A 26,733-nucleotide genomic window follows, 5' to 3' on the forward strand; every position below is an offset into this window, starting at 1 on the left:
AAAAAAAAAAAGAGAAACAACAGGAACGAGCTGCTAGTATAGCTCTACGAAAAAAATTAATAGACGAGGCAAGGACTGCGCGGGAGTTGAAGAAAATAGCGAGGGATAAAGTGAGAGAAGTGAGGGCCAAAGAACTCCAGTTAAGACGCGCCCAAAAAGCTCGCGATCGCGCAGTCGCAACTTCAAAAAAAAGCTCGCGATAAGCAAAATATACCTAAACGAAAAGCTTCATCGTCTCAAAAGTCAAAAAAGTCAAAGGGTGGTGGTGATGCAGGCAGCCAAAGTGGTGGTGCGTCTGCATCGTCGGCTGCGCAGCCCACCACCAAAACAACGATGCGCGGCCGCAACATTAAACTGCCAAAGAAATTTGAGTAGATAGGATTGTTTTTTGAACTATTTAGACTACTCCACCAAAAAATCTCGTGATAATAGCTTTTGTATGGTGCTCTACAGCCTCATTTTTGATAGGCGGACATTTTAGTGGTGGTGTTGCATTGTCTGACCCGTTGCACGCATTGACCACCCACACTAGCTCGACAAGGGGCCCGTGCATGCATATGCCGTTGGGGGAGACAGGCGTGCCATTGCTCCGACAGCGCAAGCGAAGAAGATCGGGTGGACCACTTGCTGAAGGCGTCTGCAAGCCAGTCAAATGGGAGCCTGCCGTTTCGGCTCTCTTAATTAAAGGTACCGGTTTTGTCGAGCCATGGCAATGTGCGGAATGTTGGCCAAGCTGTCGGTCGTCGCATGGCGGATGCACGCTGTGTTGTCTGGGCTTAGTGGGAGTGGTAGCGTCTGCCATCCTTTCGGAATGCAGAAGCGAACGCCCGAAAAGTCGTCTGGAGACTGGCAACAAGTGCCTGGTTGCATGCGTGGTGGCGACCACGGCAGCGGGTTCCGGTGCCGAGTCATGGCTGTATTGGTATGCTAGATTGTGCTGCTATGTAGCCAAGGACTAGAAATAGGAGCTAAGGCCGCGACTCGCAACCACCCATGGCTTCGCACTTCATGTGACAGAAGGACATGTCGCGGACGAAGTCCAACATGTCCTCAACAGCACGTCCGAGGGCCGTGCATCTTCTCAGCTTACCGTGTATGACAGCCATCCATCGACGTCCCTAGCCTGCGACAAGCCTCACATGGTGCACATCAGTAACAGGAGTATTTGAATCAACTGTTTTCATTATGCATACGTGTATAAGATCCATAAGGTACCAAGGAGATATCATGACAAATTCTCGGTGTAAAACACTAATTGGGCGGTTTGAGCCCTAATAACGACAAGAGAAGAATGCAAAGAGATGATTTGGGGTATCATATCCGGTTGGACCAGCAGTCTGGTCTTTGTGGTGGTGCGCCATTGGTGCAGATTGCGGTAGGCCGCTGCTTAGACGTTGGCCATGGGAGGCGCAGGGTCGTTCCTGGGCGAGCTGCGGATGTGCAGCGCAGCAAGAATGGTTGTAGCGACAAAAGTGGCCCTAAGCATGTTAGACGGCTGTCGTCGAGTACACCGACATGGGATACATACCAGAGGAAAGCCCCAAAGACAATGGCGGCCACACCGCAGCTCCAGAAGGTGCCATGACCGACCCACCAGCTGTCTCCCCACAGCGAAGCGACGGCAACAAAGGCCGCGAACCAGAAGATCATGGTCACGAACTCGACACCAGCAATGGCATACTTGTGAGCGGCAGCAGGAAATCGGGCCGGGGCAAGGACGAGATATGCAACAGCAAGAAGAGTCCAGATGGAGGAGAAGAGCATAAAGGCGACGCTCCCTGGGACCCATGACACGTATGCATCGACGACTGCGACATGATTAGCAGAAGCATGGAGTATGAGAGCTGGACACGACGTACGGTATGCCGTTAGACCCAGGACGATGATACTGAAGAGAATTTGGACGCCGCGTAGGCCCATGACGACTGCGGGAGAGAGCATTTTGGCGGTATTATTAAGAGGTGGCGGGGAGGTTGGGGCTCAAGGACGGTGTCGAGCGTCGAGGGAGGAGCAGGCGTATTGAGGGTCGATGTGGATGTCTGGTGTTTGGTGGACAAGTTTGCAGCAGCAAAAGTGCGGCGGTAGCAGCAGGGCCCCTGTGCTTTATGCCTCTGAAGCCGCAGGGCGCAGCCATGATGATGGAAGCCATGACAAGGCCGCGCTTGATTTTGCTGAAACCGACGTCACCCTGGGGTGGCGCATGACGATAGGGTCGCGGGCCCCGCGCGTGATTGGCTGTCTGCGCCCATCGCCGTGGCTAGCGCCTTGGGCAATGCGACGACTGTCCGCCGCTTCTCGCTGCTTCTGCTTCTTCTGCCTCTTCTTCTTGCTTTCCCACGACCCTGCCGCTGTTCAACAAAACCGCTGCCGCCCCCCTTTCATCTCCAAAAGAAACCCTCCCTGCCACGGGCGGGGCGTGTTTGGCAACCTTGTTTGGAGGCCAACGTCTTGCGTCCAACGTTTTGGCCTTGGGTGTGGCGGTGCCTGTTTCATTGGCTAGCGCCTTGGGCCCGTGACGCGGTTCCCACATGCTGTCGGCACCGCCAGCAAAGCACCGCTACTTTACGCCCACCGCATACCACCGTCTTACTCCCATGCATCAACACCACGATTGTGTTGTCCAAGGCGAACCGACGGGCACGAGCGCCAGCTCTGGCCATCACGCGCTGGCAACACCAACTGGCGGCGTTTCAGGGTTTAACCGGCTCGAGGGCGACAACATTCGCCAGACGAGCTTGGGCGTGACGACACTTGTGGCCCAGACTTGTTCGAAAGCCAGCCAGCACATGTCCGACGATTGGTCGCGTCGCGCCATGCACAACGTCAACATATCAATCTGGATGGATAGGCTAGGGTCGGGCTAATCAACCAGAGACAACAGCGTCATGGTCCCTTAGTTCGCAGGCGCTCATTCACCGCACAAAAGCAAGGCGGACATTGAGCACAAAGCGCGTCAAAGCCCAGCCATGCTTCGGCTCGATACGACCATGACAAAGGCGCGGTAAGACAGGATCGTCACCTTTGTGCCTACAAAGCCCATATACAGTAATGGCCAGACTGACGGGCAACGAACAGCCTGTTGACGCCCAGACTCACCAGCCTGTCAGCACATGGATTACGTATAGCAGACAGCTGTAAGCTAAAGCCAAAGCAGGGCACACCCAACTGCCAACCACATCGAGAACACGTGAGCTCAACATTCCGCTCTTGAAACGGCATCCACGCCCATTCATTATCGAACCAGCTCTTACGCCGTGAACTGTTTCACGTGTTCAGCATGTCGATGCATCCACATCCATAATCCGTGCATGCTGATCCCGCCGCGAGCTGAGAAGGTGAGTCAAGCAGACCAACGGCCCGTACCCCGCTTTTCCTATACGCCCTGCTTTAGTCTATTCCGGGAAACGATCGTCTGCGCAACCTCAGGGACACATCCTCTTGGTCACTGTTAATCGTCTCCGTATCTAATCCGGCTATTTACCCGTCTCGCGACATGGTGCTCGATGCATCCACATGGCAGTACAGGCTTATTCGATAGCCTAGTGTCCTTAGCCTTGGATAAGCTTCGCTTCACCTCTACCGCTGTTATCGCACATGGCTCCCCAGAAAAAACCATGGTTTGTGGAGAGCCAGTATGGTGGGGTAACTTTGCTTTTCCCACGCAGACTACCGTTTTTAGTCAAATTCTTATGCCCTGTAACATCATCTGCACGTTGATATTCACGTCTTTCAATGTATCCGGAATTTTCCAAGATATACTTGCCATTTCAATCTAGTTGAATATCTGATACTACTACACATTCTCTCCTCTCTCTCATACTCCACTTACCCTCTCACTTACCCTCACCCTCGCCATCACCACAGTGTCCTTTCTTCCTGGCCGGATACTCCGAATACTTTGTGACCGTAATCTTCCACACCTTTTTCTCGGACTCACCTGCATCCTGTTCCTGGCCAGACTCGCTGTCTCCCTCACTTCCAGTCTCTTCTGCTGCAGTTTCAGTCTCTTCTGAGCTGTAGCCTGCCTGATCCCTAGTACCCTGATCAGACAACATCGCGGCATCGCGAAGTGACAGGAGGATCTGAGCTGCCTCAATCTCTTCAGCCGTGTAGCTGTGAGACAGAGGCGAAGGCGTCCTGGGCTTGTACGAATAAGACATGGTGCTGCTGTCTTGTGGTTTGTTAGTTGCCAATGCTAATGCTAATGCTAATGCGTTTGTTAGTTGTTCTGGTTAGAATCTACGGTAGCCTGCTGTCCCATATATACATGGTACACGCAAAAAAGAAGGACAGTGAAGGCATCTCACAACCCATTGTGCATACAACACTGTACATCAACATCGTTGTTCGTACAATGCCAGCAGAAATTCAACAGCGTGCAAAAAAATACCGTCACTCTCACACACAGCAAAAATTCTCACTGCCACAGCGACAGCCAAAAAGATATGAATGGGTCTTACCGCGACTCGAACGCGGGGCCTCTCGCAAGCTGTGCTCGGGGTTCACCCTAAGCGAGAATCATACCACTAGACCATAAGACCAGACACGGAAATCAGGCACGTGACCTGTTGATGTCTGTCATCTATTTCCTGCTCAATATGAAGCCTGGAAATTCTGAAAAGCCCACAGACACCCTGACAAGAAGAAGATTGTTTTCTGTGTATCAGCTTCTTCTATTTTAGGTGGTTGTCGCTCAGTGCGTGTGCGGGTGGTGGCTATTGCTGAGTCGCTAGGTTTAAAAAAACGGGGACGAGGGTCTTTGCGTAAGTAGGGGGGGGCGGAACATGGGAACCCAAGTCCTGGTGCTCCCGCGTATCCTTGACCATGGTTTTTCCACGTCTTACGATGGGTCAACCAAGTCGCAAAGTGTGCACTCTTACAACCCTCAAGTCGGTCTCCCCATCTCCTCGCCCTCATCCCACTCCTCCTCCACTTCATCCTCCCACTCCTCCTCAAACCACCTTACAAACCGCCCTTTGCGCGCCTTCTCCTCTCGGACCGCATTAACGGGATACTTGGCGGGCCAGCCGTCTCTCCTCCACTCCTGGATCCGCACCGCAGCACGATGCCCATGCTTGTCGTGTCGGACCTCGATGCGCGGCATGGCGTACAGCGGCTCAATGGGCCGGAGTAACTGGTGCGTGAAAACGGCGTCGCGGGTCCCTGCCTTGTGGATGCCGAGGACAGTCCTGATTTTGGCATTGGCTTCCGTGTACATTTGCGCGTGGTTTGTAGCGTTGATTTTGTGCAGTGCTTCCGTGTAAATGTCGAGGACGGCGCTGCGGTCGCGCGGGCTGCACAGCTTGTTTTTGTGGTCGTTGGGAATGGTTTTGGTGAAGCGCTGGCGGTCGTGGTGGAGTTTGGAGATTGTGAGGTCCAGCGCGGTTGGTGGTTTGGCGCGTGCTGGTGGGGATTCATGGAGTGCTTCCGTATCGTCTTCGTACTGGAAATCGTCCCATGTGAGGCCGATTTTTCGCGCCGGTGGTGTAGTTGGTGGTGTGTGATGGTCGTCGGTGTGCGACATGCGGTGCTGAGCGTACTGATGCTGACACGAAAGTGGCAGGGCTTGAAATTTGTCTGTCAAGACCGGAATGCTATTCTTCGAGATTATGCAGTTTGATCAAAGCAGCTGCCTACCGTAAATACACGTGGCGCGGATAGGTGGGTGCCTGGTGAGTGTGGCTTTTGAGAGGTTCTGTTCTTGGTACGGTTTACTCAACAAAGAGTTGTGTGGCCACCCAATTGATATACAACTTCTAGGCTGAAGGATTGCTGCGTGTGGAAATTATTCGCAGTTCATCGAACCTTGTTTGGATATGCAGGTAAGCTGTTTGCTGATAGTAATTCAAGGCAAGGGATCGTGCATTAGCTTCTTTGAAGAAATGCCTTCACTTCTCTCACCTTACATGCAGCTCTCTAACAAACATGCAGTTGACAAGCAAATACGTCATTCGTACTAAATGGGCTCTTTTACTATCAATTGTGTGTATAGACTAGCCTAGTTAGCGAAATAATAAGACAGTGAAGCGGGGCAATATGCGCCCTGTGGAAAGCTAGTCAAGGCTTAATGAATCGCTTTCAAGCTTTCTCTCGATCATTAGATTTCAAGTGTTTCATCTAGGTTTACATTAAGTTTTCTTATTTGAAATTGACTGGGTATAGGTGGTATTGCATGTTTGTAGTGCGTGGTATTCCATCTCCAACTATCAAGCTCATTTGCAACAGCAGAGAGCAGGTAGGCTATTGGGATTGCAGTCTCAGGTACAGCTGGATTTTAGACAATTGCAATTATCAGCGCGAGGATAGTTATTATCAGAGAGCAACTCTTTCAAAGGCTATGACATAGTGTTGTGGCAGAAACTGTTCTCAGCTTCCACTTCATGATGTGTTATTCAACATTGGTCGTCGATTAGTGTGCGCTACATGGCCTCCCTCTTCAATATACTTGGATATTGCAGAGGAAGCTATAGCTGCATAGGTTGTGGTAGACGATACAGAACTAACATGTCTTCAGTAAAATATATGATCATAGCACTCAATGTTGTTTCTTTTTTTGAAGTTTTTTTTTTCACAAGAATGCGTTTCATACATATATTGGTAGGAAGATGTCACATGTCTCGTATACACATGAACATTTGCAGAATATCCAATCTAGACTCTCAAAAGTACTTCCAGTTGCTATACTTGGCTCCTCGCCGATAAATCATTAGGATCCGGTATGTCGTTTGAGACCTTTGTGCAATTCGTTGTTGAACTGCAGGAACTATGATGAAAGATGGAAAGGCCCTCTTTCGTCTCACAGCAGACAATACTCTTGTCCACCATAGTAATCGAATATACACTCAAGTGAAGTTCTTCGGTATCCCAGTAACAGTCCTGCATCGCACACGGCACCTGCGACTTATTCGCAAGAATCTTGCATAGCAGTATCTGACCCAGCATCCCCTTCTTCCCGTGACTCCATGGCATCCGTGGACGAAGTAGCGGGAGATGTATCCATACCCGGCAGTGTCTCCTATTCTCCAGTCAGAAAAACCTCTTACAATGTACAGTTAGATCTAACATTTGCAGCAAGCGCAATCTCAATACGATGATAAAAAGAAGTTTCACTAGCCACGATGTCCTGCGCCCACCGCGTCATCATGGGCCCTGGAGTTCTTGGGGTATGGCCCTGTATCTTGCATCAATCCATGATGTTTACATATATTTGTTTCCAGATTCTCGCACCTCTACGGTGATAGGCTCGCCACGTGCGACCGCCGCAACACGCTCCTGCATGACTGTATGAAGCTGTCCGAAAATATGCGGGGCAACAGAGGCGGGATGCGCTCCTGCGAGTGTGGTCTCGCGTAGTTCGTCTTGGATTTTCAGCATGTCTTGTTGGAAACCGAAGAACAGCAGGACCCAGTCATGGGAATCTTCCTCTGTAGCCTCTCCTATGGGGGCCTATGAGTATGTGTTTGTGTGTGGTGATGATGCAGCGTACCGTATTCGGCAGCATAAATGGCATCGATTTCTCTCTGGGAGAGGCGGCTTGAGAGATCATATGCATGCTGGAGATTCACTGTCTGAGCGCGAGGCTGGTCTGGAGTGGTAATGTTGCTATCACTGTTGTCACTGTCCTCACTGTCGATATGGTTGGTGTTGCTAGTGTTGGTAGACATGTCGCAAGTTGTGACCAAAGTTAATCATGCTGGCTGAGACTGTTCTTGGGTGATTGAGTATCTGAATATCCGTTCTTCGGGGGCTTGGAGGTGCAGATGGGCGCACGGGCCTGGGAGGCAGTTGGTGAGGCCGACTGGTGAGGAGCAGGGCGCTTGCTCTTCACCTGTGCTTTGGCAACGGCCATGGCAGCGGCCATGGTACTTGATGTCTGTCACATGGAGTGATTACAGAGGAGAGGGGATGTGGAAGTGACAGCAGCGGGAATAAGCGGGAATATTTGGGGGCTTGCTATAGGAAAGCGGTGGTTTCAAGGCGTCGAAGGCCATGGAATGGGATAGATGTCTGCGCTGGATATGTTGCCATGTTCTTGTGGTGTATTATGTAAGCTGCGTGAAAGCATTATGTAAGCAGTACCGTGACGTTATGTAATCAACGGGATGGTGATTGGGATGGTGATGGATGGGTAGGGAATGCCAAACGACGATGATCGCCACCCACATTGTCTCCGGCTCGCTAATGCCAGGGCCCGTCAATATAATGCTTGGCCTGATGGCGTGAGGCTGGTAGGGCTGGCGCATGGTGGAGAGTCGGCGGGCATGGTGTGGGAGTGCGAGGGCAGGGGGTAAAGAGAAAGCTCGCTCGTCGACGGCAGGCCACGTCTCCCCCCCGACGCCGATGCTCGATGCGCTCATTGTTATTATCCTCGCCATTACCATCCTTCTCCTCCTCCCCCTCCCCCCCCTTCCTCATCCTCATCATCCTCGAACACGCCCCGGCCGCGATGGGCAAATGCATGTCATGTCATGTCAGCAGCAGCAGCGGCGGCGAATGGCTGCGACGCGTGTCGCGGAGCCAGCAGCGGTGCTCCGCCACACACGAGTGAGCGGGTCTAGGCTCGGGCGCATCCCTGACTACCACCGCTTGCGACACGCGTGCCTCTTTGGACAATGGCGCTTGCAACCGGGCTGCTGGCCTCTTTGCTGGATTACACCTTCATCGTGTCCTGCCTCGTCTGACCCGGCTGGCTGCTCCTGCACACTCGCTCCTCCGCCCATGCCCCCGCCCAATTGCTAGCGACCATGTCCGCCTTCCGGAAACACATGCCGCGCACCACCCGCCTCATCTCGACCATCTTCGTCCTCTACGCCTTCGTCTGGCTCAAGGGATGGCCGCGCACCTACGACGACGAGGAGCTGCCTGCCGCCCGCCGCCCGCACCAGCCCGGCGCCGCCTTCGGCCCTCACCCCGTCGTGCGCGACCAGCTCGTCGTCTCCATCACCACCACGGCCATCAATGTCTACTCCAAGGCCGCGCCCCTCATCCTCAACACCCAGCAGGCCGACCATGAGATGCTGCTGCTCTTCTCCGACCTGCAGGCCGAGATAGGCTCCTGGCCCGTATTCGATGTCATCTGGCGCCTCCCCTCGGACGTCATCATGAAATCAGACGAACTGAACCGCTACCGCACACAGCTCGAATACAGCCAGCGCAGCATACCCTTGGAATATCTGCGAAAGCCGGACCCGGAGGACGAGCGCAAGGAAATGCAGCTGCTTAACAAGTACAAGATGCTGCAGACAATGGCGGCCGCCTGGGACTACCGCCCCGGCCGTAGCTGGTACATTTTCGCAGACGACGAGACGTACATCCACAGGCCAAACCTGATGGACTGGCTCAGCCAGCACGATTCCGAAGCGAGGCACTTCTTTGCCAACCCCCCCACCGACCCCACTGCCCTCGTCCCCGACCCCTTTGCCGCCGGTGGCACCTCGTTCATTTTGTCGCGCAAGGTTATGAAGGAGCTGTTTGTCGACCGCAGGGACGCCATCAATAACTGGGCAACGCGCATTTCGCACCATGTGTCTGCATTCGATCTCGTCTCGACCATGCTGAAAGAGGAGCTCGACCTTGACTTTGTCGCCGCCTGGCCCGGCATTTCCGGCTTTGACCCCACCACGGTTACCTTCCACCCTTCGCTGTGGTGTGAGCCGATCCTCATGATGCACCACGTTGCCCCAGACATGCTCGGTGATTTGTCCAAATTGGAGAGAGAACAGGCGAGTGACAGGCCGTTGCACTATGCGGATCTGTGGGACCGCTTCTTTACCCCCGAAAATCTAAATTACACTCGAACCGACTGGGATAACCTGTCGTCCGAACCGACAAACGGACGCTGGAACATCTTGTTCGAAACAGATCAAGTCCACAAGGACCGTGCCAAGTCAGGAGAACAGTCACCAGAGGCATGTGAGCAGTCGTGCGAACAAAATACATACTGTGTGCAGTGGTCATACTCGTCGATTCCACAAAGAAACTGGAACGACAATGCCGAAACCAAGTGCCATCTTAGCAGCAGCATACGTTTTGGTTTGCATGTCAGGCCCAAGGATATGCCGACACATGGACCCAAGGCTACACTAAGTTGGCAGAGCGGGTGGAAAAAGGCCAGATTCCACCGCTGGGCAAGACAGCAGCAATGCCATGAACAGCACCAATAGGTTGGCCGTCTACAGCACTTTGTTTGCAGCGTTTTTAGCGTTTTGCTTTGTTCCTTTTCCTTTTGCGTAATCCCTTAAAACTTTTCTTGAACTTTGTTTGCTTACGCCAATCCCCTCCCCCTATTGGATCATTAAAAAATGGGAGCTGGCCGTAAGAGCATAAAACAATCCGTTGATTAGCCACTGTGTCGCAAGTTGAGCGGAAGGCAGTCGAGCAAAAGCGGAGCCTGATAAAACCATATACCCCAAATGCATACTCTGCAATCATAAATAATACATAGAAATAGACGCTGTCTGGCTCTTCCAGACGCTTGGTACAACGCGTGAGCACGTGTTTTCGCTTAGGCCCTAGTCGTCCCGTGCCGCCTTTCCTGCACGTACCAAACTCCTGCAACCTGTCTTTGCCTGATCATTATTAACATACTAACACGTCCATCGCGTTTCTATCGGCCCGTTGCATCTGTTGCTGAAATCTACACTTGATGTGTGAGTCCTGGCCGTGGATGCGGGGCTAAGTAAAGCGTCTGCTTGGCGCTGGTCAGACGCGCAGACCGGTCACGGGCTGTGTCAACGACAATAACCCAGCACTCGTTGCCACCCTGTTGTCAGCGCCGCAATCAGCATTGAAAGGGCTCGAGACATCCACCAATGAACATCTGGCCAAATACATCTACCGTTTCTAAACTCTCGCAATGTCCCTCGACGACGTCCGAGAACGTATCGTCTCCCATGGCGCTGGACCTCAGCTCGATGCCTTACCACCAGCAGGATCCATGACGTGGGTTCCATATTCAGTTGGAAACCCTACATTTGGCCTGGCCATTGCCCATCCAGAAGGACGTCAAATACTCGCCTATCTGACTCGCTATGGCGACAAACCGCGGGAAGTGCGCTATTGTACCAAGAACTTTGACCGGCACGGCAACAAATCTACGTTGATTATGACAATAACACAAGATGAAGTCATGAAAGAAGACCTTGATCCGCCTTTCAAATACTTTGCCTTCAACACAAAACTCATGAAGCGCAAGTTCAGCATGCTTATCCGCTGGTATTTTCTGTCACACGGCCTGATTGACACCATCGAGGGCGGCGATATGGACGACTTTTGCAAAGTATTTGCATCTGCAATAAGAAGTATTGAAAACGAAAAGTATTACCAGGAACATGGTAACCAGCACCGCCGTCGAAGGCGCCGCGAAACCCTGGAAGAAAGTCCGGAGCCCGAAGACGCAGACAGCACATGTGACGTGCATGAGGACAAACGCGATCATACATCTAACGTGCTGACTAGCGCCGGAACTGAACCCCAGAGCCCTTTACTTCGGTCATCAGTCCCACGGGGCGGAAAAGACAATCCTGACCTGCGGCGCATCCTGGAATACTTAAAATATCACAATGCGTTATATCTTTTGGACAACCTGCCAGAAGCGCATGAAATGCAGTTTGTCAGCCAAACATCTCAACCGGACGGTCAACCCAAGAAGTTGTTTGTTGGAAGCGAGGCAAAATCAGGACACGACATCTACGCGTACATGGTAGCGCTAGCGCGTGGGTTCCACGAAGTCCGATTTTATGTCGAAAATCCCAACGAGGAAGAAGAAGAGCACATGAAAAGCGAGATAGTAGCCAAACAGCGCATCCTACACCCTTTCAGCAAGTGCTACCCAAAGCCGCCCGGCATCGTGGAGCAGTCGGATCGAGCCAGACTAACGCTCATGGTCAAATTCTACTTCATCGCCGCCGGCATCGCTACCGACTGCGTGCTCCGGGAAACGAAAAAGTACCCCGAGCGTCTGCGCGTCGCACTAGATTACATTGCCGACCGCATGGGCCCCGCGGCCGTCAAGCCCCCCAGCAGCCACACGGCCATGACCGACACAACCATCCCAAGCGAGCCACCCGCAAGACACAGATTATCCAGCGAGAGCTCCTACATCGACGAAAGCGACATCCAATCCACACTAGCCTGCGAGCCGCCCCGCGCATTCCCCATCCACACGTCCATCGGCAGCAGTAGCGCACAGAAACCACCCATGTCCTCCTCGCACCTCCCGTCCCTCCCTACCTCCTCACCCCGCCCCGCCCACACATCCATCCCGCCACCCGACCCCGCCCCATCCACCGACGCAGACATCATCACCACCACCACCACCACCAACCCGGCATCCCACGGCATCAAGCGGTCGACCGAAGACGCCGAATTCGAAGACCTCGCCCGCATGGTGATGAAGGAGCAAACCCTCACCAAGGAAATCAACGCCCTCCAGCACGACCTCGACGTCCTCGAGGAACACAAGCGCGCCTGGCTCGAAAAATGGGCAAAGGAATTCGACGCCCTCACCGCCAAGAAAAATGCCGTCGTCGACGAAAGATCCCAGGTTCGCAAGCTGTTCAAGAGGCAGCGCTTGAGTTCCACTGATACAGAGTGATGTTCTTTCCCTTATCTTGGGATTTATATATATATATATATATGTGTGTGTGTGTGTGGCTATGGCTATTGCTATCTACCTATCTATCTCAGTTTGCATTTATCGTCTATGTAGGATGAAAACTTCATTATAGCTGTTTTTGTCAAGTAATGTACGTTTTCAGTCTTCTGCTCTTTTTTTTGGGCTTGCGTGTTGGCGGAATTCTGCATCGTGGGGGGTTTTTTTTGGTTTGATTGCTAAGTATGTATTTCGATACTGTACTGGGTGTTAGGTAGTTGCTTCATAACGTCGTTCATCATTATCATTATCATTATCATCGTATTGTTCTTGTTTCCCCGAGTAAAAAATGTACACATAATAAGCGTGTTTGGCTGATTCCTAGTGTGAGAATTGTCTCTCTCTCTCTCTCTATGTGTGTGTGTGTGTGTGTGTGTGTGGCAAGTCAAGTTGAAAATCTAGCACTAGCAAGTTACTAGAAATGAAGCAGTCATGTTAAGCAAACAAGTGTCAAAGTAGTCAATTTCACAGCCATGGCGGACAAACACCTGATAAATCATGCACAATTACATTCCCACCCCCACTATGTAAGAAAGAAAAAAAAGAAGATTTCTATACAGGGTATATAGACAGAAAAAAGGGAAGGGGGTCGGGGTATATCAGTGTAATTGTGTCAAAAGAAAAAAACGCCTCGTCCTTTGATAAACCCTTCCAACGCCTCATGTGAAGAAAGTACCGTTATCCCTAGTATAGGTATGTAAGTCGGAGCTTACAAAAGAAAAGTAAAACACGAAACTATGGTATCCACTCTCTCGTAAGACTGAGAGAATCTAAGACTCGGCTTCAGCCATGATTTGCTCTCCTTCATCCAGCATCTCCACCACCTTCTTCAGGCCGCCAACCATGTCGTTTGCCTGGCCGACAAGTAGCAGCTTCTCGGCATTGGCCGGCAGACCGAGATAAGTTGGGGGTTCACGCTCAGGGAGGTCGTTGACCCAGCCCATAAAGTCCTTCCAGCTAGTTGAGCTGGGTAGCTCGAGACCCTCGCTATGTTCTGTGTCCTTGACAATCTTGAAGTTGTCTTCGAACGCGGCTGGAGTCATGCATGCGTCGACGAGAGAAGCGAGAATGTGCCAGTCTTCTGAATTGTCGATTTTGCCGCCGTACATTTCCGTGATGAGAGTGCGCAGCATCTCCCATGGGATCTTGGTAGGCGCAATGTTCGAGCGGCCCTGAGCGACCGTGTCGATCCACGTGTCGATGATGAAGCTGCAGCATTCGTACTAGGATGTTGTTAGCGTATGCAAAGTAGAAAATGATGCAAAGGTAACTCACGTCGCTGTCGTTGAACTCCCAGAAACCCTTCCATCCCAGCGTGGGCGCGTATCGCAGACGCTCTTGTATGACCGCGTGCAGGAAGGACAGGAGAAGATAGACTCGGGCCTTCTCTACCGGTGGCTTAGTTGCCTTCTCAGCCAAAGACGACAAGGAATCCTTCATGTTGGCGCGCACTCCGGCAGGCTGTTCGTATGAAAGAACACGCGAAGCACGTAGGAGGTTGACAGGAATCTTGGGGCTGGACTCCATGGAAAGGAAGAGGCGGAAGTCGGGGTTGGGCTTGAGTGCCTCGAGACGCTTCTCGAGCGACTGCAACCACTGAGGAGCGAGATGGACGTTCTTGACAAGTACCCAGTTACCGGTGGTGGCGGCGTTGGCGATAGCCTTGTCTGCTGATGCGGCACCTTCGTTGGAACCCATGGCAATGTTGGAACAGCTGACTTGCTCCCTCTCGACAAGGTTGTCGACCTTGTAACTGGCATCGAAACCAGGGCTGGAGCTGAGAGCTACTGGAGTGACGGCGTTCACTTGCTTGACAATGTCGCCCAGGTCACCGCTGGCGTCGAGAATACCCTTGCCAAAGACTTCAGTAACGAAGCGCTCAACAGCAGGCACAAAGCGGTCCACACGGAACAGCTTGACCAGGATGAGAGCCCGCAGGAGCTTGTCGAACTTGGTGAGATCCTCTGGCCAAGCTTCTGGTACGTGTCGCTCTCCCATTTCTTCGTTGAGGAAGGCGTCCCAGGCGCTTTCATCAATCTTGTCGAGCACATCTTTGAAGACGTGAATCTTGCTTGCGCGCTCCATGACTTCCTGCCTGCGGTCTGTTTCGGTCGACACATCAACACCCTTGAGATCAGGGTCAAGGATCTGGTCAATGTGCGTCTTGTCCATCTTGTAGGGTGCTGCTTGGACAAGTAGCATGGCAAACGTGACACGATCTTTCTGGAGCAAAGACAGCGAGGTGCGGCGGTAGGCATCGACAAAGAGCTCAGTGACAATCTGTTCGATGCGGGCGGCATGTCCACTGATTGAAGAGTTGCGAATCTTGTGCAGCACCGATTCGAAGATCTGTGTAAAGTACTGGAGCGAGAACTGGTAGAAGTGATTGAGGTGGTGAAGTTGCTCCAGCACGGCAAAGATGGCCGAGCACGAACGAGCAACAACAGTGTACTCCTTGGTAATGTTCTCGACCTCTGTCATGACGCCGGCAGTCTCAGAGACCTTCTCAGAAATTTCCTTGGCTTCCTTCTTGAGCGTCTCGAGCGTCTCGATGACGCGATCGTCGTCGAGAATGTTACCGCGCGACTCGTTAAGGGCCTGCAGCAATCGCTTCTCAAGCTGGCGAAGGTGAACTGCAAACTCTCCTTGCATCTTGATGAGGTTGGAGCGGCGCTCGTCGACATCTGGTCTCTCGGACTTGAGGACCTCGTTGAGTGTCTGCGTCTGCAAACTGCTCTGCGTGACCGTAAAGTTGACAAAGGTGGTACGACTGCAAATGTCGGGAGCAAAGTTGGCAGAAGGATCGCGAGTAGACAGGTACAGGCGGAAGGAGGGCGAGAAGTCGATTTCCTGCTTGCCGAGTTGAATGAGGACACGACCTCCAGTCTTCTGGTACTCTTTGTTGAGAACATGATTGAGAATAGGGTCGAGATGCTCGGCGTCTTGAATCAAGATCGGGTTACCGAATCGCAGCGAACTCTCAAGCTGCTTCGTGAACGAGTCATCCAAGAAACTGGTGACCGTGAGGCGGCGATCCTTGCATTCGTTCTGCAAGAACTCGATAGTCCTACCGGACGGGTCGATGATGAGCGGGTAACGGTTGAACCGCTGCAAGACGATGGCGTTCTCCGTGCAAAGGTCGTCAACAGGCAGACCATTGTGTTGCCAGTTCAATCGGTCATCAGCTGTGGAAAGGTATTCCGTGAATGGATTTGTTGGCTTGAAGCTGATGCCAGATTGCTTGAGATGGTCGTACCAGTCCTCTGTGAGCGCCTTGCGGTATTGTTGGTCGTAGTAACCAGCATAGGCGATGAAAGCCGCTGCCACCAAAACGTCACCGACGATGGTGTCGATCTGGGAATCGAAAGACTTGCTGCTCTCCTCCCATCGCGTGCGCTCAGACGACAAACTGTCAAGGAGTCGCACACTGCGGTCGACCTTGAACTGGACAGTCGACATCTCTGCCTTGATGGCTTGAGTCTCACTGATCAAGGCCGCATATTCCGTCTTGTAACGTCCGATACTCTCCTCGAGGTTCTGGATGAGGATTTGGGTCTCCTTGGCGCCCTCTTCCGTCTTTTGCAGCTCAACCTGCAAGTTGTCGACCTCAGCGCGCAGAGGCCCAACACGATCGAGAATGTCGGAGTAGGTGACTTGCGCAGATACCCACTGGACGAGGGGACCGCAAGCCTTAGAAGCGCGGTTGACCTTCTCAAACGTAAACTCCTCCTTGGACAGATATTCGTTCTGCATCTTCCTGCGGTGTGCGGCAGTCATCTGCCTCTCATTGTCGAATTGCACAATACTGGCGATAAAGTCATCGCGCCTGACAATGGAAACAATGGTCTTCCAGCTGTCAGGCTTGTGACCAAGAATGGTGCAAACAGCCTCGAGCGCAAGCTTGACACCAGCGGGAGGATTCTGCATAGATCGAACTTCAGTAAGGTGCTGGCGCTTGATGTTCTGCACACTCTTCTGTGCCTCGATGACAGCAGGCTCGGCTGCAGCCAAGTCATTGTTCACCACCTCTTGTCGTTTCTGAATCTCCTCCTTGTCCTTGGCAAGCCTAGCTTGCATCTTGATTGATCCCGCCTTCTTCTGCTCCGCCTCGTTCTGATCCGCAATCATGCGCTGCAGCTTTTCGTTTGCTTCGGCGTCCTTCTTCGTCAATTGCGTCTGTTTCTCTGCAAGGCTTGCTCGGAGTTCCTTGACCTTGTCGAATGTCTCGCGGAGCTTCTCTAGACCGACGTTAAGATGGCGTTGCTGTTCTTCCAGATCTTCACGCTTCTCATTGTACAGCTTGACGTATTGCGCAACAAAATCCAGGAAGTGTCGTGGCGTAAGGTACATCTTGCGGTTCTGTGTCTTCTGCAACTTGGCGTTCTTGCCGCGAAGCGAATGGTGCACCGCGACCATGGCATTGACCACACTCTCGCGGTGAGATGGTGGCAAAGAAAGTCCACGGTAGGCGACTGGAATACTATCAGGCGCAATGTAGGTTGTGCGATCCAAGTCGACCGACTGCGTAAGTTCGGAGCCGACTTGGTAGAGAGCTTGATCGGACCAGTCTCCAAACCAGTTGAGCACGCAACGGTTGAACAGCGCCGGACTGGTTGCAGCCTTTGACGAGAGACCTCCTTCCGGCGGGTTCATCGTGAACACAACGTGCAGGTTCTTGACGATCTGCTCCGTGAACCACTTGTACAGTTCGTCCTGGGAGTCGAGAATGATACCTTGACGCTGAGCACCCTCCTTGATGGCGGTAAGCAAGGAGGCATACTCGTCACCCTCGAACAAACCAGGGACCTCTGCGTTGGCAAGAAGGGTGTTCATGCGTTCGAGGAAACCAGAGTCAAGGACGTTGGCTTCGTCCATGATGAAGCAGATCTTCTCGCCCTTGCAACCACAGCGACGGAGCACAGTACGGAGATCTTCATCGAAATCATCACCAGAGTATTTACCGTGAACCTTGATCTGGTAGACACTCAACCCGTTCATCCAGGCGACGAAACGCGACAAAGTAGTCTTTCCGGATCCACTGACACCAATAAGGATAAGGTGACCTTGTGGCTGGCGGAAGACACGATCAATGCGAAGGACATGCTCCAGCACATCGTTGAAGAGAATAAGAGGAACGTCAACCTCTTCTTCACAGAAGGTTCGCAGACGTGCCTTGACGAACTCTCGGAGTTGTTCACGCTCAACTGGTACGTAGTTCTTTGAAAGCCAGTTGGAGAACAGGATGGGGCCTCCAAGAGCCTTCTCCTCATCGATCGTGGGGAAGTGCTCAGTAGCAACGCGGTGGACGCATTCTTCGGTCCATTGCCTCTCCTCTTCTGCGATAAGACGGTCCTGGAACAGACGCAGGGCTTCGTGCGCCCAGATCCTAACAAGCCCCTCAACCGGTAGAGTCTCAAGTGGTCGCAGAGCCTCATAGATACCACGAACCCAGCGAGTAAGCTCACGGGGCGAGTAGACGTAGTGAGGCTGAATGTCAGGCGTAAAGCGCTTCTGCGATTCGCTGTAAAGTTGTACCATCGCCTTGGTGAGAGCGTCGGCATAACCGCGCAGTGTCGGAATGATCTTGAGTACCGCAGCGTTGAAGGTGCCGTAGATCTGAAGAAGCGACTGCTCTCCAGGGTAATCAACCATGATGAGCGGAGCGTGGCGCAAGAATCGAAGGCCCATGGGCGTACGACCAGCGTCGGTTGGAGGGTTACAAGCACCAACGAATTGAATGCGGTCAAGCGTAACCCATGTCTTGTCGGACGTCCTCCAGAAGCCATTGTGCTCAACAAGCTGTCGCAGGAACGAGATGGCTCGCTGAGTGCCGTACTTGTCTGGGGCTGGCAAGTTGATCTCATCGCAGAAGATGACCAGCCAACGACCAACTTGTGTAGGAGTAAGCTGAACACCATTGAGCGTCTTCTTGTATTCGCAGTACTGCTCGAAGGTCTTGATGAGGAGATCCGGTGTAGTCGCGCTGGAGAAATTGAGACCCACGACCTGCATGTTGGGAAGCTTGCGAAGTGCGCTGAACAAAGTCATGGTCTTTCCGGAACCTGGAGGACCACAGAGAAGCAGAGGCTTGTGTTCTGCGAGCCAAGAGTAAAGGACGTCTTCATGTCGAACAGTATCGAGCGTAGGAATGACCACATCTGTTTGGGTAACGGAATGAGTGTTGACTTCGACATTGGGCACCTGACTCTGCCATGTGTCCCACTCGGGCCTGTCAGGCTTGACATCGTAGTCGATGAGTGAAGTAGACTCGTTGAGAGTAGGAAGTTCGACATCGGTAAGTCCAGCGATGAGGTCACCAAATTGCTTGCGCTCCATCAGAGGGCAGTCACCAACCAATGCCCACACAAGGGCAACGAGCAGCTTCTTGGCAAGGTATGTCTCCATCTTGTCGTCTTCAAGCGAGAAGTCTGGGTGTTGCACGTTGTACTCCAGCACATTGCGGCATGCTTTGTTCAGCAACGAGAACAGCGTGTTGAGAGCGCGAATGTCGGTGTACTCCATGATGTGCTTGAATTTCCTCGCCATGCTGAGAGCCTTTTCAATGAAGCGATCCTGGGTGAGCTTGATGTGCAGGAAGTCCGCAATGACACCTTGAGTCGTCAGTGTCTTCTGGGACATTTGTCCGGGAGCGACCGAGTCGTCTTCAATATCCTCGAATGGCACCGTCTTGAGATGTTCAATATAGTTCTTGATCATCATGTCGACCTCAACAGTGTCGTCGCTGAACCAGACCATACCACAACGAGAAACAGTGGCAAGCGTTGCATACTTGAGCGTCTCAACTTCGAACATGATGCGGACGTTGGATGGAAGGTTGAGACGCTCTCCGTTTGGCAGCGTGAGAAGCTTGTTGTCATCGAGCACAGAGTTCAAGTTCTCAACCCATTCGGGATCGACATCACCATCGAACACGATCCAGTGGCGTTTGCTGTCTTCGCCACGGAGGTTATCTACAATCTTACGCAAGATGCTGGTGAAAAGACCGTCTGTCCACTCGCGCGTGGTACTGTCGAGCGTTCCGTAGAGCTGTTCCTTGGACATGACCTTGGGATCAATAACATGGCAAACGCCCTCGACGCCCTCTACAGCTTGCAGAGCGGAGAGAAGTGTTCTCCATGCTGCAGACTTTCCAGAGCCGGAGGAACCAACCATCATGACACCGTGGTGGAGCTTCTGAATTTGGTACAGCTGAATAATCTTGGTCATCCATGAATCGCTGACAACGAGCTTGGATTCTGCAGCGCACTTGTGAATCGCCGCAGTCAGCTTATCGAGAGGAGCAGGAATGTACTGAACACCAGGGAAAGACTCTTCCTGGATATTCATCATGAGCTCGACATCGGAGCGGATGAGCTTTGGCGCTATGGTCTCGCGCAAACTCTGGATGATGATCTGAGGCTCCATGCCCTCTTCACCCAGCGACTGCGGTTCTTGTTGGTGAGCGAGACGAGCGCGCTTCAATCCACCAGAGCTGACAAGCACACTCTTCAATGCACGGAGACCAAAGTCGTAATGGGCCTGCTTGGAGAGTCCTGATGAACACCTGTCGAAGAAAGGTACAACTTGCTTCGACAGCTCCTTTGCTTGAGAGAAACCCTGGGAGTACAGCATGACTTCAGCAATAAGCTCCTTGTCAGGCTTAGACATGGCTACACTTCGGAAGAGCTTCTTGAGGTTGTCAGGCAAGTTTGAGCGACCTGCGTAGCCAGGGTTCATAGTGATGAAAACTCCGGTATTACCGTTGACTTTAAGCTGGCGACCGATGAGTTCAATCGACGACTTCTCGTCTTCTGCGCCCTTCTTGAGGCCGAGCTGGATGTTCTGAATCTGTTGAGACACGGCCGAAAGGATACGCTCTTCCAAACGGTTGAACTCGTCAAAACAACCCCAAGCACCGACTTGGCAGATACCAAGGAAGATACGACCCATGGCCTGGAAATCGAATGTGTCGTCACAGCAGAAGACCAGAGTAAAGCGACCAAGCTGCACACCAAGAGCTTTGACTGATTCGGTCTTACCAGTACCAGCTGGACCGTATGGAGAACCACCAAGTCGCTGACAAAGGGCCTGGGTAAGAGTAAGGAAGCAGCGATCTGTAAGAGGCGTGCGCACAAGGCGATCGGCGACACCCAAGTACTCGAAACCATAATCAAGAACAGCATTTGCCATCTTGATCCGCAATCGCTGAAGCAGATCGTTGCCAGGCTCATATACGTAGCGCATGCAAAGAAGCCACATGTGGTGCGTTGGCGAACGCGCACCAACCTTTTCCAGCTTGTGGATGACATCGCGCTGGTGGACGAATTCGGTGATGAGATCCTCGCACTTGCGGCGCTGAATGGGTTCAAGGTCACCCAGGACAGCAGTGGCGAGCAATTTGAGAACATTGACCTGCTTCTCGTACAGCTTGGGTAGGGTAGCACCTTCTTCGGCAAGGGACCTCTCCACAGCATGGGTCCAAGCAATCTGCGTTCCGAGGACAACAACTTGAGCTGGGTACCTTGCAATGTATTCCATAAAGGCCGCCGCATCCATCATATCAGGCTCAATGAGTTGCGCAAACTCTTCGTAGGCTTCAAAAGTAAGTTCTGCGAGCGTGGTCTTCATGTTCATCTCGAGAGCACCAAGCCATTCGTTGATCCTGGGTGTCTTGACGAGCGAGATTTCCTTTCGAAGCTGGACCTCTTCTCCCTCCTTGGAAGTGAATCCTTGAATGACTCCGTCCTCATCGGTAACAAGTCCAGAGATACCAGCGAACATCTTCCGCAGGTGCTTAGCGATGCGTAGAACGTCGTTGCTGTTACCAATAATCTCCAGCAAGTCTTCGTCACCAACAAAGTAGAAACGAGGGAACGAAACACGCTCGCGCTCGAGGTACTCTCCAAGGGCCTTTTGGATCTTGTTAAGAAGTTCAGCAAGACGTTCAAGTGACTTTTGTACGCCGGAAATGTTGAGCACTTCGAGTACAAACGGCTGACGCGAGACCTTCTTCATGACGGACAAGAACTCAGAGTTGATGTTCTGGAAACGAGCCGACTCCATAGGGAGTAGGTGCTTGATATCAGCGTTACCTGTGAACACGCCCTCGAGATACACCCATTGACGCTGAACATCGATCCAGACGTCGAAAAGGACATGCACACGGTTGAGCTTGTCTTCCCAGGATGAAGCTTCTTCCTCAAACTCTTTGTAGTAGGGTGAATGTCGCATAGCTTGAAGAGAGTTGAGGTTCTCACTGCACTTGGCAAACAAGTCGTCCCAACCCCTAATGAGACGGCACTTGTTCTGGTAGTTGACAAGCTCAAGAGCGTAGTTTTGCCAAGTCTCGCGGACCTGCTTGAGGAACTCTTCCAGTGCCATTTCACCTGCAGCTTGGGTAATGACATCGCGGATAATCTTCTCGCTAGGACCAAGCTTGAGGTCCCAGACATCACCGAGAGTCATTGAGATGGGAGAATATCGCTTGTGTGGCCTCAAGTTCTTGAAGATCCTGGCCCAGTGGCGCTCCTTGACTGCATCGGAGCGCAACTCTGCGAGGATCGCATTCTCCTTGAGTAGCTGCTTCAATGTAGTCTGGACATATTCAAAAGCCTGGTACTGTCGCATGCGGCTGGGCATGTCCTTGGTCATCTTGAGAAGGTTGTCAAGATTCTGTCGCAGCTTGCGGGGCTGAATACTAGTCCACAAGACCTCACGGAGATCGTCAATGCTTGCCCAGATCGTGCCGAGCGCTGACCAGACAGACTTGAAATCCTGCACTTCTTCCAGGAGAGTCTCGAGCGCATTCTCAGGGGAAGGAGGCAAGCCGAGAGCTTCCTTGGCTTTCGAAATATTGCTGGACTCATGCTGAAGTTGGCTGAGCTTCTGGTCGAATTTGGCTAGAATGGCCGAAGCATCCGCAGGCGCAAGGTTGCCAGCCACAGGCTTCTCCTCAGCCCACTCTCCCGTGATGTCCACAATCTTCTGATTAACAACCTTGTCCTCGGCAGCAATCTTAGCTCTCAGTCCGTCAGCCTGGTCATTTGCAATCTTGGTCTTCCTCTCCAAGACTTCATTCAGCGTCTGCCATTCGTGGTCAATTTGTTCCATCTGGAGCCAGTCCGACGGGAACTGGTAGCGCTGACGGGCTAACGTAGCTTGACCCTGACGGAATGTAGAGATCTCCGGCTCCCACTCCATGACCTTCCTCTTGCACTGCTGAACAGTGGTGATGAATGAGACCGCCTGAGCAGTAGAGGATGCCTCAAGAGTCTGCATTTCTAGATCCTTACGGGCCTTCTCGATCTGTACATAGACGTCGTTCATACGCTGACCAAGCCTGCTGGCAAACTTGGTAAGGATCTCCTGCTGCCACTGGTCGTATTTGGCGTTGACCTTGACCTGCACTTGGTCGTAGTCGACCGTGACATAGCCAAACTGGCGGCTAATGTCCGAGTTATCAAAGGTGGCGCGCGTCTTGCGAATCTCCTGGAGCAATTGCAACCACCGGGAGAGATCTTCACCAAGGATGTCGTAAACATGATCAGACTGCAGATCCCACAGAGATTGGAACTGCAGCCACTCATCGACGTAAGAGGAGATGTCGCGCAGCTTGCCTTCTACAGCGCCGTAGACTTCAATGAGCGACTCGGTGCATCGGCTCGGCAGGTCCGAGAACTGGTTGACAGAGGTATCGTTGGTCGCTTCGAGACGGATCTCGTATCGAGAAGCCTTGATCTTCTGGAGCGTGCAAACAATTGCAAGCCACTGTTGGAGTTGTTCAAGCCAGCTTGCTCGAGCGTATTCGACAGGAGGACTGAGGTAAATGACCTGGTTTCGCATCGTAATCTCGAGCGTCAACTGAGCCAAAGTCGGCTTGACTTCTGGTAGCTCTGTAGAAGCCGGCTCGCTGACTGGGCGCCGGTCTTGGTTCTCTTCGTCGGCGTTGTTGAAGATTTCAATCCACAAAGCAATGGCTCTGCTTAGTCGGACCAGCAAGATAGACTCGATGCGTGCGTTCATGTCAGCAACCCAAGAAGCAAGGTTGGCGTAGTTCTCAAGGTTCAGCTGATCAATCGACTTTTGGATGGTCTCTAGGTTTTGCTGGAATGCGTCTTTGGTGTAAGCGCATGTTTCCAGGTCCTTCAATGCCTTCTCAATCACAGCATTGATGTTCACCAAAGTGCCGACTTTCAACTGAAGCAGAGACGTCGCAGCAGCAAAGTCGCGAACGAACTGGACGTGCTTGCTTTCGCTGCGGACACTGCCACCACCAACAGGGAAACCAGACTGTCGGACATGAAGGTCGTAAGCGTGAACAAAGGATTCCCACTTGAGAGGCACACCTTTGCCGACGAGTGCCTGAACATCGTTGACATAGTTGTTGAGAAGAAGCGCGACGCTACCCATCTCAGTGATTGAGCGCACAGTCTGAGTGTACGTGCGGACGCTCTCCATGAGGCTGACTGCATAAGGATAGACACGCTTGGCCTCCTTGGAAATGTTGTTGATACCATGCGGAACCTGGTATCCACGCCAAGTCAAGTTACGAACCTCCTTGAATAGGGCAATGACTTGGGCGTCAAAGTTGACATTCAGCTCGAGAATGTTGCCAGCGGCACGATTCCTGTTGACAAGGAAGAGTCGTCCGGAAATTGACAGCTTCCTTCGCGCAACTTCTTGAAGCCATGACTCAAAGATGGGCCGGGTGTCGAGCTTCTTCTTGAACATGCTGCTCTCAGCCTGGAGCTTCTGACCTTCGGTATGGAGCGCCCAGTCCTTGCCGAGAATGTCCTCGACCTTGCCCATGTAGCTCTCCAGCTGTGTTTCAATCTGACGAGCCCAAATGACAGCACCAGATACTGGAGGGAAGTCGCGAAGCTGCGCCATGGCATGGGCTTCAGAGTTACCATATTGGCGCTTGAAGCGCTCATGGAGAGCCAGGATGTCCTGCTTGACATTCTCAATGAGCTGCGTCTGATACTCTGAGATGGCGCCCCGAATCTTTGGCCGCACAAACAGCGGGTTGAACTTGGAGAAGACGCGGAACATCTCACTAGCCGTCTTGGCGGTACCAAGGCGGTCCCTGAGCCTTGCAATGATTGAGTTCTCGACACGCGATGTGCGCTCGTTGTACTTTTGTTCTGCCTGCTCAAACAGCCGTGTGCCCTCGGGCGACACATCCAGAACATCAACGTCCTTCAAAACGTCGTAGGCTTCCTTGACCTCCTTGACGGCATCCACATCACCAATCTCCTCGATGATGACCGCCTCCTTGGCTGGCGCGCTCTCAGACAAAGACGACTGCGATCCCAACACATTGACAATGGTTCGCTGCAGTTGCTCGTGGTTCTTGCGGAAAGTAGTAATGTAGCGAATGCGCTCCTCCATCTCCTTGTGTCGCGCTGCAATCTTGATCGGGATGAACTTCTCATTCCGCCTCCTCGTCACTTCACGCGCAACGTTGGTGAACTCCTTGACATTCTCCTCCCAGGTACGCCAGATGCTCTCAGCAACCGCCATTATAGCCTGGAACTCGGGGTAATCCATGTGCATGAGCGTCTTGCCGTGGAGCAAGCTGTGCAATTGTTTGTCGAGATCACCCGAAATCGCTTCAACAAGAGGGAGAGCACGACGGACAGGGTACGGGCAGATGCGGAGCTTCTTGTTCATGTGGCTGAAAATGGACTGGATTGCTTCCTGGACTGCCTGGAGCGAAGTTGAAGACAGTAGCTGGTCGAGCGGAAACTCGCGCATAAGCTGGTTGTACTTTTGCACAAGATCCGTGCTTTCCTTCAGACCAGTGTCTGCGCTGAAACTCACAGTCGCCTGGAAACGCTTTGCATTCTTCAACACGTCCAGCGTAAGCCTGACGCCGGGACTACCGAGTTGGGTTTCAATATCGTGCAGCCTGGACTCCATGGAAATCCAGAAGTTGATTTCCTGCGCCGCAGTGCCAGTGGACACATCCCGAGAGGTCTTGGTGATGGTCTGTATCGACTTGATCCAACCGTTGACTGTCGCCTGCAGTCCGTTGAGAAAGCTGCTGTCTTGCACAATGGTCGCGGGGATCAGCTCAGGAGAGGGTTTCACGCCACGCTGGCTGGCCTCTTCCAGGGCCGTCTGAATGAGGGGGTGCAGCGGCAAAAGCAATTCGGGAATCTCGACATTCTGCTCGAGATTGCCCAGACTCACAGCCAACTCGGCAATCTTCTTCCTAGTAGCCGAAATGCCCGTCCTCGCATCGTTGTCGCCCTTGCTGTATTTCCCCGCCAGGTCGCGCTGGCTCTTGGTGTAGGTATCAAAGTAGGGCTCGACGGCCGACTGAATAAGCGAACGAAGAAACTCATACGGCGTGCCGTCGGGCGAAGAAGCGTTATTAGAAAGTATAAAGCCGGGCAGCGTCTGGATAAGGACCTGCTGGCTAAGGGGTATCGCAGCGTCTATGGGTATCGGTCGCTTGGAAATAACAACAAAGGCGGCGCAAGTAGGAGAGGCCGTGATCTCGCTCGAGAGGGTGTAGGTATAGCGCTGAGGGGCGCCTGCGCCTGGGGTCAGTACAGGCGCTTCAGGCCCGGCAGCAGAGGGATACGTGCCGTTTGCGCCGTCGATGCCGTCGATGCGAGCCTCGTCTGCTCGGTCCTTGACCACGTACAGCACCGACTGGCCCTCGGAGGCAAAGCGGGCGCATCGCTGCAGCGTGTCCGGCAGCTTGGCCGGCGACAGCAGGCTGCCGGGGGCGTACAGGTCCGGCTCGGAGGCGCCCAGACTGACATCGAGCACCTTTTCCAGGTGGTCGACGATGAGCTGGGGGTCTATCGAGGGCGGTGAGGGGCTGGGTGTGCGGATGCTGCTGCCATTCGGGGCCCCTGGGTTCAATGGTCCCTCCATGGTGAGTGTCTGGCGGCTGTCGGTCGCTACGAAGACATGTGGTTCGCGCTTAGGGCAATGCGGCGAGCGAACAGTCGTTCGGAGGGTAAAATTACTAGTGGCAGAGGGGCGCTTTTGGGATAGGGCCGGGCGGTGGTGATGAGTTGTCTCTGATAATTCCACAGTAGGCGCACGCGAAGTACGCGCGCACG

At 52.8% G+C, this 26,733-nt stretch overlaps 7 protein-coding genes and 1 non-coding gene across 8 annotated transcripts; 2 read left to right on the top strand and 6 right to left on the bottom strand.

The window, feature by feature from the left end:
* Positions 1–1,387: 1,387 nt before the first annotated feature.
* SETTUDRAFT_88249 (uncharacterized protein) lies at positions 1,388–1,941 on the bottom strand (the record flags this gene model as incomplete). The annotated part of the gene is made up of 3 exons (XM_008027201.1): positions 1,388–1,478; positions 1,529–1,808; positions 1,860–1,941. The coding sequence occupies 3 exons, from the start codon at positions 1,939–1,941 to the stop codon at positions 1,388–1,390; spliced, it is 453 nt and encodes a 150-aa protein (XP_008025392.1).
* A 1,607-nt stretch (positions 1,942–3,548) lies between these two features.
* SETTUDRAFT_31115 (uncharacterized protein) lies at positions 3,549–4,160 on the bottom strand (the record flags this gene model as incomplete). Its single annotated transcript, XM_008026834.1, has 2 exons — positions 3,549–3,706; positions 3,842–4,160. 2 exons carry the CDS (start codon positions 4,158–4,160, stop codon positions 3,549–3,551), a joined length of 477 nt encoding a protein of 158 aa, XP_008025025.1.
* Positions 4,161–4,451: 291 nt separating this feature from the next.
* Positions 4,452–4,541, bottom strand: SETTUDRAFT_t16. Its single transcript has one exon. It is a non-coding gene; the product is annotated as a tRNA-Pro (tRNA).
* Positions 4,542–4,912: 371 nt separating this feature from the next.
* SETTUDRAFT_79704 (uncharacterized protein) lies at positions 4,913–5,506 on the bottom strand (the record flags this gene model as incomplete). The annotated part of the gene is made up of 1 exon (XM_008026979.1): positions 4,913–5,506. A coding segment is annotated over one exon (594 nt), but the record flags the coding sequence as incomplete, so codon positions are not given.
* A 1,395-nt stretch (positions 5,507–6,901) lies between these two features.
* SETTUDRAFT_31117 (uncharacterized protein) lies at positions 6,902–7,664 on the bottom strand (the record flags this gene model as incomplete). Its single annotated transcript, XM_008026835.1, has 4 exons — positions 6,902–7,015; positions 7,064–7,171; positions 7,228–7,436; positions 7,487–7,664. 4 exons carry the CDS (start codon positions 7,662–7,664, stop codon positions 6,902–6,904), a joined length of 609 nt encoding a protein of 202 aa, XP_008025026.1.
* Positions 7,665–8,741: 1,077 nt separating this feature from the next.
* SETTUDRAFT_115319 (glycosyltransferase family 31 protein) lies at positions 8,742–10,434 on the top strand (the record flags this gene model as incomplete). The annotated part of the gene is made up of 1 exon (XM_008027202.1): positions 8,742–10,434. One exon carries the CDS (start codon positions 8,745–8,747, stop codon positions 10,161–10,163), a length of 1,419 nt encoding a protein of 472 aa, XP_008025393.1. The 3' UTR covers positions 10,164–10,434.
* Positions 10,435–10,855: 421 nt separating this feature from the next.
* Positions 10,856–12,595, top strand: SETTUDRAFT_135144 (uncharacterized protein; the record flags this gene model as incomplete). Its single annotated transcript, XM_008027203.1, has 2 exons — positions 10,856–11,316; positions 11,356–12,595. The coding sequence occupies 2 exons, from the start codon at positions 10,856–10,858 to the stop codon at positions 12,593–12,595; spliced, it is 1,701 nt and encodes a 566-aa protein (XP_008025394.1).
* A 661-nt stretch (positions 12,596–13,256) lies between these two features.
* Positions 13,257–26,542, bottom strand: SETTUDRAFT_171154 (uncharacterized protein; the record flags this gene model as incomplete). Its single annotated transcript, XM_008027204.1, has 4 exons — positions 13,257–13,875; positions 13,928–19,394; positions 19,443–26,199; positions 26,248–26,542. 4 exons carry the CDS (start codon positions 26,540–26,542, stop codon positions 13,423–13,425), a joined length of 12,972 nt encoding a protein of 4,323 aa, XP_008025395.1. The 3' UTR covers positions 13,257–13,422.
* Positions 26,543–26,733: the final 191 nt, after the last annotated feature.

This window comes from Exserohilum turcica (genome assembly GCF_000359705.1).
Source record: "Exserohilum turcica Et28A unplaced genomic scaffold SETTUscaffold_2, whole genome shotgun sequence".
Lineage (NCBI taxonomy): Eukaryota > Fungi > Ascomycota > Dothideomycetes > Pleosporales > Pleosporaceae > Exserohilum > Exserohilum turcicum.